The sequence below is a fragment of the Manacus candei genome, unplaced genomic scaffold, assembly GCF_025592945.1.
Source record: "Manacus candei isolate 608988 ecotype Guabito, Panama unplaced genomic scaffold, ASM2559294v1 h1tg000008l, whole genome shotgun sequence".
NCBI lineage: Eukaryota > Metazoa > Chordata > Aves > Passeriformes > Pipridae > Manacus > Manacus candei.
In genome coordinates this window covers 6,335,792-6,349,164 of record NW_026138056.1, presented here as the reverse complement: position 1 = coordinate 6,349,164, position 13,373 = coordinate 6,335,792, and the positions used below count along the sequence as shown (strand labels likewise).

General features: G+C 37.3%; 1 protein-coding gene across 2 annotated transcripts in view; it reads left to right on the top strand.

Annotated features, from left to right (window-relative positions):
- Positions 1–13,373, top strand: part of ANKRD12 (ankyrin repeat domain 12) — a 59,193-nt gene that overhangs the window by 29,966 nt on the left and 15,854 nt on the right. For both annotated transcript variants that reach the window (XM_051772583.1, XM_051772586.1), the window contains 4 exons: positions 4,349–4,495; positions 5,017–5,217; positions 8,415–8,557; positions 10,099–10,246. In XM_051772583.1, the coding sequence (XP_051628543.1) occupies positions 4,349–4,495; positions 5,017–5,217; positions 8,415–8,557; positions 10,099–10,246 (639 nt within the window). The remainder of the gene's footprint in view (positions 1–4,348; positions 4,496–5,016; positions 5,218–8,414; positions 8,558–10,098; positions 10,247–13,373) is intronic.

Below are 13,373 nucleotides of genomic sequence, written 5' to 3'. Positions count from 1 at the left end.
ATTAAATAAAGATTTGGCCTTTAGGTTACTTTCCTAATAATTTCATACCCACTAAGACTGTTGCGTAAAGGTGGGCCTAAAGGTAGTCATGCAATGCCAGTTGAGGTGGTTGCAGTAGCTGCAAAGACTACAGAGGTCTGAAGGACAGTGTGGGTCCCAGGAGACCTGTGGCCTTCTGAAGAGGCCTAAACTGAGGGCTCTGTTATGACATCTCCATTCTTTGGTCAGAGCAACCACAAAAATCTAATGCAGTATGTACATATTGCAGACAAATGTATTTGTACTGCAGTATAGCTTTGGCCTTGATATAAGTAAATCTTAGGGAGGAGTCTACATGCAAACTTTAAGACTGATGGTTTGGATGGTGGAAGGAGAAACATTTTTCATACCTTTTAAAATAAATTCTCTGATTTCAAGTCTTCCAGTCCCAAACTATAATTTGATTAAAAAGCCATCAGTTATTTAACCTACTTAAAAAAATGTCTGATTAGTCTCAAATAACCTGTAATGTGATTATTAGAATAAAAACAACAGGCAAGTGTTGATCTTACAAAGGTCAGATTTGTTTTCTTTCGCTACCTTATTAGTCTAAAGAGAGAAAAGTGAATTTTTCATAATAATTAAACATACCTGCAGGTCAACTGCAGGTCATAAAAATATTTTCATTATGAAGATAGTCTTGTTACACAGTTGATTATTCAGGAAGAATAACAAGTTGCAATTACATAATGTGGTAATTTATTGATCTTTCTTGGAAATTATGTTTTCTAGATTTTCTATTTATAGGAGGATCTTGGTTTTGTTTTCTGATCCCTTCAATTTCAGTCTTTAAAGTAGTCCAAAAGTGAGACAGTCATACTTCTTTTAGCACTTGCTTGACATCCAGGAGAGCAAAACGACTGACCTCTTAATGTTGCATGGGTACATCACAGTAACACAATTCCTGTACTTGTGCATCCCGTAGTTACAGAGGTTAGTGGGGCTGTTGAAGGGATCATTTACACACTGCTTGATGGATTTGGGCTTACTGTTCAGCTATAACAAGTTCCTCTAACTGTTGTTTGGGCTTGAGGCAGGAAAGCAGAGGCAGTTTTATGTGTGTTTGTTGGTTTGGTTAAATAAATATGTCATAAACTTGATTAATTAGATATCACAATAGTACCTTGATATCTCTACATTGTTCAGTGCGTTGTGAAGTCTCTTCGTGACATTTTAAGATTTCTGTTTCCCTGAGGACAGGAAGCAGCAGCCAGTCATGATGTGTTTCCTCTTTAAAATAACTTCATTCAGATTGCCATAATCACACAGAGCTCCATAACTCTGTTTCTCAGCTTCATCATCTGCAAAACTGATCACCTTGACCTGTCTTCTGCAGTTGTTAGTAATTGAACATATTAGTCTTTTGTTGTATATCATTGAGTCTTAAAACTTCCTTAGAAGCACTTATTTCAAGCAGTTCATATTTTAACTTCACGTGGTCCTATTAATCCTGTTACTCCTTACAATTTGGACTGTGATGGGATTCTTGTACATGAAAACAGACTATCATGAGCCCCAAAAATTGAATTTGGTCTTTTAACTTTATTTCCTTTATTCACTAAGGTGATTATTTTACCAAATGAAATATGCTGTTAGTTTGGCATGTTTTTGGTTTGAGAAGTCCATATGTTACATTATTTAATAATTTAGTTTCCTAAAACATTTAGAAATTATTTGACTGTGAATTTGTAAATTATCCAATTTTAAAAAACAAAAATAAAATAAGGAAAAAGAAACAACAATCAAGCAAACAAACAAAAAAACCTAGATACAGTATTGATTGCCTCAGGATCTGTCATGCATAAGTTGTCCTAAAATAATTGCCAGCATCTTCGATGTTTCTTGTGCCAAAACATTTAAGTCCTGTGAATGGATTTCATTAAACTCTGCTACAAATAAGTGCTCAAATGCTCCTAAATCACAGTTTCACATATCTTGACTGTTTTGAAATAATTTTTGAAAGCGTTAGGTGAAAAGCTTATGTTGCAGAAGGAAAATATTTGGAAGGATACTGTCTAGATAGATTTGGCTGCATGTTATGAAGTTTATTTAATGAATATGATTGAACATAAAGTCACTTGAAGAGTGTCAGGTTTTTTTCTTAATAACAAGTGAAAAATTCCCTCATGTTTTGTTTGTAACTGCTGAAGAACACCAAAAAGTGACAATAATCTGAATATAAAAGAAGATACTTTTATTCCCCAGACTTTGAAAACAAAATGCTCAAAATCTAAAAAAAAAAAACCCAGATAAAAAAAACCCCACCCAAGTAATTGACTTCAACAGTCAATTTTGTACATGAAATTCTATCTAAATTTAATTTCTTAAACTGATGTTATTCCTCTATTGTTATTTCTCTATTATTATCTATATTATTATTGCTCTTCAAAATGTATAAACATCAAGTACACAGCTGTGAGAAGTTTTCTGTAACCACAAGATAAAGGATAGATAAAAAGTTGAATTTCCTAAATGTTTAGTCATCTCCTGTTAAGGTGCAGTGTACTGTGTGATGGTATTCTTGGAGCACTGATTTATTTATTGATGTATAAAAATTTCTACTTTGTATGCCCTACGCCCTTCGTTTTGCTTCCTTCCACTCCTTTTTTCCTGTGTCGTTTTACCTTGTACACTCAGAACCAGGTTATATGCATGAGAAATCTTGAGGGGAAAAGCCACAGCCTTATACAGGACATACTCCAGTAAAAGGATTATCAGATGCACCTGCTATAGTCTTGACACTTTTTTAGGTTTATTGTAAAAGTAAAAGCTAGATGATCGGAAGACTTATTTTACTTACTTTGATATATTATTTTTTCAAGCTGAGTATAGCTATAAAATTGTAAGGAAAAATTCAGAATGAAAATGAATGTGTTTTTCAAGAAAAAATCATGAGCAGTAAATAGCATAAGCTAAGAAACAGCAGATCAAGCTGGACAAACTGAAATATGTTGTTTTGATGGAAGTACTAAATCAGTCAATAAAAGAGTTTGCTGTACATTATTCTTGGAGAGAGGACAACATATTCGCAGTGAAAATGCAATTTTGTTATAGGGGTTTTTTTTATTGTCCTATGCAGATACTTTTATCAAGAGGTCAAGAGTGTTGATTTGGATATTGAATTAATTTTTTAGATATTCAGGACCTTGAGATGCATGTAGTTTAAAAAAATTGGTTGCTTCTTTAAAAGAGATCTTGTTTCCTTTCAAAGAGGTTTCTTTGATATGTACGTAGGTCTGTAGCTTTCCATTCTTTAAATAGTCTTGCTTGCAGTTGTTTAGCCTGTAAAATTATGTATTTCTTATGTGGAATTGAAGATGAGAACTACTGATGTGCCTTCCTGTGCCTCAAGAGCACTGCATTACTAGAGCTTGTGTCTGTAATCAAGCCTAGAAGATGAGATTTAGAGAAGGCTAGGAAGTCAGAAAATGAGTTGAGAGGAAATGAATGAAACAAGAAAGAATGCAGAAGTGGAGAAAATGAAATGGTAACTAGGAACCTCGAAGGGACTTAAGCTTCTCATTTGTAATTTTTATCTCTCTGCAGAAGGTCAGTGAAGTTTTCCTCAGTGGAGTCCTCTTAAGGTTTTCTGCTTCGCAGATGACAGAGTTTCTTGGTTTTGGTGGGGATTTTTTTGGTTTTGTGTCTGACTTGTTTATTCAGATGTGTAATTTTAGCTCCTGGTTTAAAACTTGAACATGAAACATTAAACAACTTCCATAAATATTGATAAAAGGAAAGAAGTTATGTATATAAAATAGCTGTATGTTTTTGAAGGATTTGAATTTTGTGGAAGAAATTGCTTTAAGATGAAATAACAGGATGAGTTTGAGAGAAACAATCTTTTGACTAATTACTTAGCAAATATCAATATTAGAAAGTCTTTTCCTAATTTTTAACATGGTGTCTTGAGAGAAGTAGAAATAGATTGTAGTATCAGATCTGTATTTAAGATTGAAAATTGACCAGCTGATCTTACAGAATGTTTTAAGTGCCTGACTTTAATCTCTGAAAATTAAAGTTGTGACGTATACAGGCCTTCCTGCTGTAAAACAAGTTTTTTTTCTTTTAGAATTTTTTAATAATCCTGCTTACAGCTTTCAGTGCTTCAACTCAGTAGCTTATTATTCTAATATGATTAGAACAGGTAACCAACACTAACCCAAAGGCAGTAAATTGGAGGTGTAATTTCTGTTTTTCATCACCTGCCACCAATCACCAGTTTACATACCTTAAAAGGATTGTTTTATTTCTAGAAAAATGTTTTGATGGAACAGCTGTTTCAGTTTTTAAATGTTCCTATTTCCAGAGAAGGAAGGTCCAGAGAAAAAGAAAATGAAGAAGGATGCTGGAAATAAGAAATCAGCACCAGTTAGCATTCTTTTTGGTTATCCTCTGTCAGAGCGCAAACAGATGGCACTTCTCATGCAGATGACAGCAAGAGACAACAGTCCAGGTGATCTTACAGAGTTAACAGTTTTCTTCCTCCTGCCTGTTTAATTCTGCCCCAGTCAGAATATTGTGATCCCTGATGTTTTTTTCAACAGTCCTTGGTTTTTTGACATTTTTTTAATTATCCATAGTTCTGTTAAACACTGTTTTGCATGGATGAGTAATTTGATGAAAAATTCTTGACCTTCTCTATTTATGTGCAAAGCTTTGCATTATGATAGCTGTAAAAATTGAACATTTCTTTTCTTCCTTTGATTATTTTTGCCTCTCAGACACTGTTCTGTATGGATTGTTTCCTTTTTTCTGTCCTTGAAACCTGCTTTAAAAATAGTTAGATTTTGCAAAGTGCCCTGTTTCACATTGAAAATAGGCATTGTGTTGATACATAGGAAGTGTCAAATATGTCCTTTATTTAAATATAATTATTCACATATTGTTGTCATCTTTGAATGCAAGTGTTAATACTCTTTCTACTTCACCTCATCTTAATTAATCTACAGCAACCATTTAAAACTTCCTTTGTAGATTCCACCTTAAATCATTCCTTACAAACAACACCAACACAAAAGAAAACTCCAACCTCTTCTTCAAGACAAAAAGACAAGGTTAACAAGAGAAATGAACGAGGGGAAACTCCTCTACATATGGCAGCAATTCGAGGGGATGTTAAACAGGTCAAGGAGCTAATCAGATTGGGTGCAAATGTGAATGTAAAAGATTTTGCAGGTAAGTTGATACATACACATTCTCTTGACTGTATAAATTAAAAGAAATGCTGAAGTTGTTCACAGAGTTTTCCTTTCAGTTCATGTTACGTGCAAATGAAAAAATTATAACTTAGTAGAAATTCTCAAATCGTGTTTTTTATTTCCAATGGCAGTGGTAGTCCTGGGATTCTGCAGTACATAGAGTGTTATTAGAACAGCGTTATTAATATCTGGAGGTTTCACTTGTGTCCAGGGCCTTTGCATGGTAGGTGTTTACAGAAGTATGTGTGCACAGTTGCTGAACTTTGTAGGATTATACTGGGCAAAGTCAGATAGTGGGATTGTAGGCTATGTGAGGAGATGCAAAGTTTAGTAATGGTGAAAGTGCAATGTACATTGTCTTCTCACTGGGACAGCTAGTGTACACCAAAGCAGGTGAAAGTTTGCACTTGCCATCTAGTCCTGCTAGATTAGGGATAGTTTTGATATGTCAGTATTTGCTGTGATTTCAGCACTGATTCATGAACTTGAAGTTAAGTTTAACGTATACAATATTTTTAGGTTTATGGGTCAGAATGGTTATAGTGAGAATTGCGTTCTCACTGGGAATGGTTGGGATGAGTTGAGGTAGCAGGCCCATGTGGGAGAAACTAAGAACTATATGGCGCAATTAGTTGTCAGCTCAAACTTGACACAAGAGAAGATATTAATGGGATGAACTGAAGTCTTGATTTTAGGTAAGAAACAGATCAGTAATTTCTCAGTTTGCAGAGAGTAGTTGAATTTGTATTTGAAGATGAGGCTGTCCAGGGCTGGCATGTAGTGGAAGAAAGGAAGCAGAAGTAGAACATGGCAGGATCTTCAGGAATTTAAGAGGAGAGATGAGAAGAACTTGTTGACAAGAGCAATTTTAGAAAAAGAGGGGGAGGCTCAGGGGAAGACAGGCCCATAGAAATCACAGGGAGAATAGAAATGTTTCAAGAGATGATATGGTGGGTTAACCTTGGCTGGCTGCCAGACACCCACGCAGCTGCTCTTGTACTTCTCCTCAACAGGGCAGGTGGAGAAAATAAGGTGGAAAAAATCCCACGTGGGTCGATTTAAAGACCATTTAAATAAGCAAAGCAAAAGCTGTATGTGCAAGCAAAAGAAAAAGAAAAATTCATTCACTACTTCCCTCCAGCAGTCAAACATTCAGTCACTTCCCAGGAAGCAGGTGTAATGGTTGCTTGGAAAAATGAACACCATTACCTACAAACATCCCTCCTTCCTTCTCCTTTCGCTGAGCTTTTATTGCTAACCATGACATCAGGTGGTATGGAATATACCTTTGGGACAGTTAGGGTTAGCTGTCCTGGCTATGTCCCCTCCCAACCTCTTGTGCAGGAGGAGGGAGAGAGAAAACCATGACTCTATACAAGCACTGTTCAGCAGTAGCTGAAACACTGGTGTGTTGTGTCTACTGTTTCAGCCCCAAATGCAATGCTCAGCACTGTATGGGCGGCTCTGAAGGAAGTTAGCTTTGTAGCCTCATCCCAGCCTGACCTAATACAGATACTTAATTTTAAAGGCACGTGAAAGAAGAAGGACAATGACTTGAGAACTGGTTGTGAGAATCTGTTGGGAACAAGTAATTCAAAACCCTGGAGGAGGTGTTTGGGATCAAGTTGAGATACTTCTCCATTGGTAATCCAAAGTGAGAAGCAGAGGTGGCTGAGCTTCAAAATCCTGTGCAGAGGAAGAAGTCAAGAAGAGGGGGAGGATTGAAGCAGTGAGTCATGAGTGGAGAAGAGTAGGAATTTAGGATGCAGTGAAGTTTAGAGAATTAAGAGTTTTTTAGCTAAGAATTTGGCAGAACTAGAGGAGCAGAAAATGAATTAGTAATGGAGGAAGTAACCCTGCTTGTGGGATATCTGCCAGAATGATACTGCCATGTGAGAACAAGAGTAAAGGAAACAGATGTTGAGAGCAAGCCAGGACTAGAGTTGGCAGGCTGGACATTGTGATAGGATGGAAAAGCAAAGCAGTAAAACATGGAGAAGAATGAATTACGGAGAGAATTAACAAGGGAAAAAAGATAGGGATCAGAGGGCTGAGAGCCAGAAGAGGGTCATCATGTTGGGTGAGTGCAAAAAGGGAAAATGACAAGAAAGTGTCAAAAAGGAGGTGGTAGCCAGGCAATGTTGTAAGTGAGTGACCCACATGATGATTGGAGAGGAAATTCAGTGTATGAAGATCAGAAAGAATTGTTTTGCTGTAGAATAACTTAGAAGCTTTTTTTTTTTTTTTTCATTTAAATGAGTGACAGCTGGGAAGTTGAGTGAAAGATGAAGGTGAGAAATCACATTACTGAGGGATTAGATAAATTAGGAGTTTCTTGTACCTCCTTTTCATGGATGTACAAGATCACTACTAATTAAACACAGAGTTAACATGAGTGAACTCTTCCAGACTTGCACTGGTTTTTTTGGAAACAAAAGCTGAATGCCTCCCCAGAACTGGGCTTTGAGAAGGCATCAACAGCAGACTAGTTCAGGTTAGCTATGAAGTAGAAGTCATCAAGTTTGGGAGAGGAAACTGAGGTAAGGAGTATTGCATGTGCAGGTTGGTTGTCATCTTCAGTTGAAGCTCTGCTATAGAAAATGAGCACTGAACTCCAGATTATCAATGTGGAAATCAAAATTGAAAAAAATGAGTAGCGTTCTAGGAAATACCAAGAGCAAGTTCTCTGCCAGTGTTTATTAATACCTTACTACCAAGCTGCTGAATTTTGTTAGTGATTCTTAGTACATGTTCAGTACCTCCAAAGGAGCACTGGTTATAGTAATTTCCCATACTTATTCTTTCTAGTAGTGGGGTTTTCAAACAGTTTCCATACAGAATAATGTTATTTATATATATCCCTAACACTGTTCAAATGTTCACTAGTCAAAGAAATTCTAACATGTTTAACCTAGGGATTATGTTCCAGATTTCATCTTTTACTGTTTGATTAGCAATTTCAGTGTTCAATTTAATCACAGAAAAATCTGGAATTTGGCATGACATGAAATTTTAAGTTGATAAAGCGTGTGTCGTTCATCAGATGGACAGCATTACTCACATTGTGAGTGTATTTTGAAATGTTTAGAGGCAATAGAGACGTATAGCACAGGAAAAAAAAACAGACTTAAATCTTGGACCTTTCAGTCTTAAACTTACTACTCTTCTCTACAGGTTGGACACCACTGCATGAAGCTTGTAATGTTGGTTACTACGATGTTGCCAAAGTCCTGATAGCAGCAGGAGCTGACGTGAACACACAGGGCTTGGATGATGATACTCCACTTCACGATTCTGCTAGTAGTGGACATAGAAATGTAAGTTCTACGTAGTAAATACCTGGTTTGAAGTGCTCAGTCTTTAGAACAAATTCTAACTGTCCTCATTGCAGTCATATGGTTTTATAATTCTGCTTCTGGTGTTTTGGGAGCATCTTAAACTTGCTCTGATTGTCTTTGTTTTGTCTTGCTTTTCATTTGATTTCTATTGCCAGATATTTTCTACCAGTATCTGTTTTGTTAAATATTTAAAGGTTTCACCTTTAGTTTTTTAATGACTTTTTCTGAGAGACTTCTACTGTATAGAATTCTCAAAACAAAAATGTCTCCAAACAGTATATTGTGGATTTGTATGTAATATATATATATTTAGAAATATTTAAGGATATATATCCAATATTTATTTTAATATATTGTTTATGGCATTGAAATAGAGAATTGATATATATATATTCTTAGTATTTGTTTTGAAATTTACCAATGAACATGTAAAGAAATGAAACACTGTAGATAATTTACATTAATTTATAAATTTTTTCTTGATTTCTGCAAATAAGATGCAGAAATTATTCCATTTCCCTTTAAATCTCTTCTGTTTCATTACTGCACGTGTGATGTGTTGTGTAAAGCAAAAAATAGAAAACATCCTTAAATTAAGTACACCTTCCAAAAAAGGTGTTCCATTTTAAAGTTTTTTCTGGAAAAGCTAGAGAAATTAATTACGATAATCTGATTGTGGTTTTTTTTTTCTTTTTTGATTAACTGTTTAGTAACTGCTTCTTATAGGTATCTAAACAAAAGTTGGTCATCAGATCAAAGTTGCATGAAGTTGTAGCAAAGTTTTGGAGAACAGGACCTCTTGCTTGTTTGGTCTCAGTATAGGTATCTGTGACCATCTCACTGACATTATGTATCAGAATAATTTTGAAGTTACCTGTTAAGATATCACTGTCTGATGAATTTCTACATTCTTAACACATAGGACTGGATACTGTGCTGAAAATGGAGTGGCCTTGGTATCATTGTAACATTAACAATTTCTTGGCCTTCATGATAGAGAAATTGATGACTTTGATGTATGCTATGCAGTTGGGGTTGGAGGTAGCTTTTTCCTCCAAAAATATACTTGGACCTCTCTCAGGTATTTTTGGAAATGCCTTAGAAACCAATAGTACTGCTACTTGTAAAGCTTTTCCTGTTCCATACAGTTTAGTGCTATGAAATTTGGAGCAAGAAGGTGAATCAAGTGCAGAGGAGTAGAGAGCTTGGTAGGTGAGGAACCAGATAAATTGTATGAAGAAAAGCTAGAACAGCAAGAACAAAAGCCCACTGTTGTCTTCCTTTGTACTGATGCTGTGTCTGTGTAACAGAAGTCTTCCCCTTTACTTCTTCTAATGAGCAGACTGTGTGTACCTGGACTTGGCATTCTAGTTGCTGAAGTCTTGCTTCCCAGTCTCAGTTTCATAGGTAGGAGTTAGGATTGTGTATCATGTTACTCACATTTTGTGTGCAACAGAAGATTTTTATGCTGGTCAAGTAACACATGGAAAACCTAAAAGTTAATTTATTTAATGCTGCAGATTGTGAAGCTGTTGCTTCGACATGGTGGAAATCCATTTCAAGCCAATAAACACGGAGAGAGACCTGTTGATGTGGCTGAAACTGAAGAGTTGGAAATGCTGTTGAAAAGGGAGGTGCCCATCTCTGATGATGAGGACAGTTGCTCAGGTAAAAGCAGCTATTTAACTGCATACTTCCAAGTGTATAATTTCACCTGAAGTTATGTGGTTTTATCTTTTGCATAGTGTTGGCTACTAAGACTTGCTGCAGATAGCAATTTCTATTGCTAAGGTTGTTTTCCACTTTTATTTTTAGAGGTAGTTTTTCATTTTTCAGTTGAATTATCTGAAATGTTTATTCTGACTTTTTTTTACTTTTCTCTCTGTCCTTAATAAGACTTTCCCGCTCTCCAAATGAACTCTGTCTCAGAATGGTGATTCTACCAGAGAAAGATACAGAGGAAAATACTGTATTTGTTATGATACGAAGTGTTTTTTGGGAGGTGATCTTGGGGGAAAATATCCCCAAAGTCCCTTATTTTCCACCTTTAGTAGATGAATCAGGAGTTAGTGTCTCACATACCTATAACACTTAGTGAAGAAAAGTCCCTGCCAGTGGGAGAACCACTGGTTTGTGAAGGCAACCAGATAGGTAACTTGCTTACGTGGAGGCAGTAATTCTTGGCACCTCCTGTATTTTTCTGTGGGTTAAGGAGTATATAACACCTCTTATGGCATAAAAAGAACTGCTATCTCCTCGGAAGCAAAAGATTCTTGACCATGAGTAACTTGCTTGAGTGCTAGGCAGGAACTTTCCATTTTGCTTTCACAGAATCTTCAGGATTTCAGATTTTTATAGGTAAAAGAAATGAGGTGGATTGAAAACTGACTGAATATTGAGGCCCAGAGGGTGATGGTGAGTGGCACAAAGTTTAGTTGAAGGCCAGTAACTGGTCATGTACCGCAGGGGTCAATACTGGGTCCAGTCCTGTTTAACATCTTCATTAATGTTTGGGGTAGAGTGTACCGTCAGGAAATTTCCTGATGAAGCAAAACTGAGGAGGAGTGGCTGATGCACCAGAGGGTTGTGCTGCCATCCAGAGGAACCTCAATGTGCTGGAGAAATGGGATGATGGGAATCTGATATAGTTCAACCAGAGGAAATGTGAAGTCCTGCACCTGGAGAGGAACAGCCCCTGGGCACCATTGCAGGCTGGGATCTGACCATATGAGGAAGAAGCTTAGCAGAAAAAGCCCTGGGGGTCCCGGCGGACACCAGGTTGATGGTGAATGACTTATATGCCCTTGCTGCAAAGAAGGCCATGGTGTCCTGGGCTGCATTAGGAGTGTTGCCAGCAGGTTGAGGGAGGTGATCCTTCTCCTCTGCTCAGCACTGGTGAGGCAACAGCTGGAGTGATGGGTCCAGTTGTTATGAGAGAGACATTTGACATGCTGAGGAGAGTCCAATGGAGAGGCCAGAAGATGATGAAAAGACTGGACCACCTTTCCTATAAGGAAAGGTTGAGAGAGCAGGGACCATTCAGCCTGGAGAAGAGAAGGCTTAGGGGGATCTTAACTGATGTGTACAAGTACCTGAGAGGAGGGTGCAAAAGGACAGTGCCAGACTCTTTTCAGTGACGCGCAGTGATGGGACCAGAGGCAATGGGCACAACTTGAAATACAGGAGGTTCCCTCTCAACATCAGAAAACACTTTTTTTACTGTCAGGATGTCTGAGCACTGGCACAGGTTGTTGAGGGAGGCTGTGGAGTCTCTGTCCTTAGAGATATTCAGAAGTGTCTTGGACATGGTTCTGGGAAACTGGCTCTGGGTGGCCCTGCTTGAGGGACAGGGGTTGAATGAGGTGATGTCCAGAGGTCCCTTTCAACCATAACCATTCTGTGATCTGTGAAAAGTACACAGGGAAGAGCATCATGTCCCATGATTGTAAAAGTTGGTTTCTCTTTCCTGGACAAATAAATAAAACCCAAACAATCAAGTTAAAAGAAGAAAAAAAACAAACCAAAACCAAACCCCTAGGAATATTTTCAAAGTTTCATTATATTTCAGGAAAAAAAAGTCATATTGCCCTTTGTTTTAATGTAGTATTAACTCTTTTGACATTAGAGGATTAACCTGAAATACAGTGCATGGTCCTTTGGTTTTAAGGGGCATTTGTGGCATTGGTCCACAGAATCTACGTCAGCTTAGTGAAATTAGTGATCTTAAGAAAAATATTTTTACATGTGTATAATACAAACTTGCTACTATTTAGCAATTAATTCCTCAACAGTCTGTCTGTGCAGGGTATTGCTTAGTTTCCACAGACTGGTTGCTAAGGAGAGTGGAATGTTCTCTGCAGTTTCTCAAGGAGTCAGGGTTAGAGAATAGATGATCCATCTCCTGTGCTTCCATTGCGTTACTTTCGGTCATTAAGAAGTAAGTTCTCTGATGTGTTTGGAATGAGACAACTTTGTTAAGAGCAAAGCAAATGGGGACGTGGAAGAGAGAAGAAGCAACTGCCTTATAGGAGAAGGGTGAAGGACAAGCTACACGGAGTGGTTAGATTTAAGGCAGGAAGATGATGGCATGAACACATGGGTAAGGGGGGGATGTATAAAAAGCTATTAGCACAGAGCTAGTAATATGTTCTGGGTGATGCAGACAGCATAGAAGATAGTAGGGACTTTTGGGATCTATTTTGTTGATATGATGTGGTTTGAATGCGAAGTACCTCAGAAGCTTGCTGGCAAGGTACAAGTCTAAACATGGTGTACTGGCAGTTTTTTCACAGAGGGTCCTGCTGAAAATGAGGGGGGATCTTGCAGCAGAACATTTTTATTTTCCTCATTAAAATTTCTCATGTATCAAAACTGCTGCATCGCTTTCCTTACGCTATAATTTCAAATTCTTCTGTTACTTTTTATTCAGTATGTCAAATCTCTAGTCCATGGTATTGAGTATGACAATACTCAGTTCTTTTTAAAAAGCAAACTGATAGATTCAGCTGAAGAGGCTTGGCTTGGAACGTTATTTGGAGGGAACAATACATCCAGAAATACTTCTTAAGGTTTTTTGAGTTCTAGATTTTCATATGAACAGGTTGTGATTTTCATATGAACAGGCTCCATCTGTTTCCTAAAGCCTAATTTTAGGAGCAGTTAAGAGTCTTACATTTTGGACTTTCAAGCCCAAGACATACTTGTTCGAGTGCATAGCAGAGACCAGTTGCATGAATTACAGTACAGTCTGCTTTAGGCTGTCTGTGTCAGGTGAATAAAGATTCATGAGGAAATT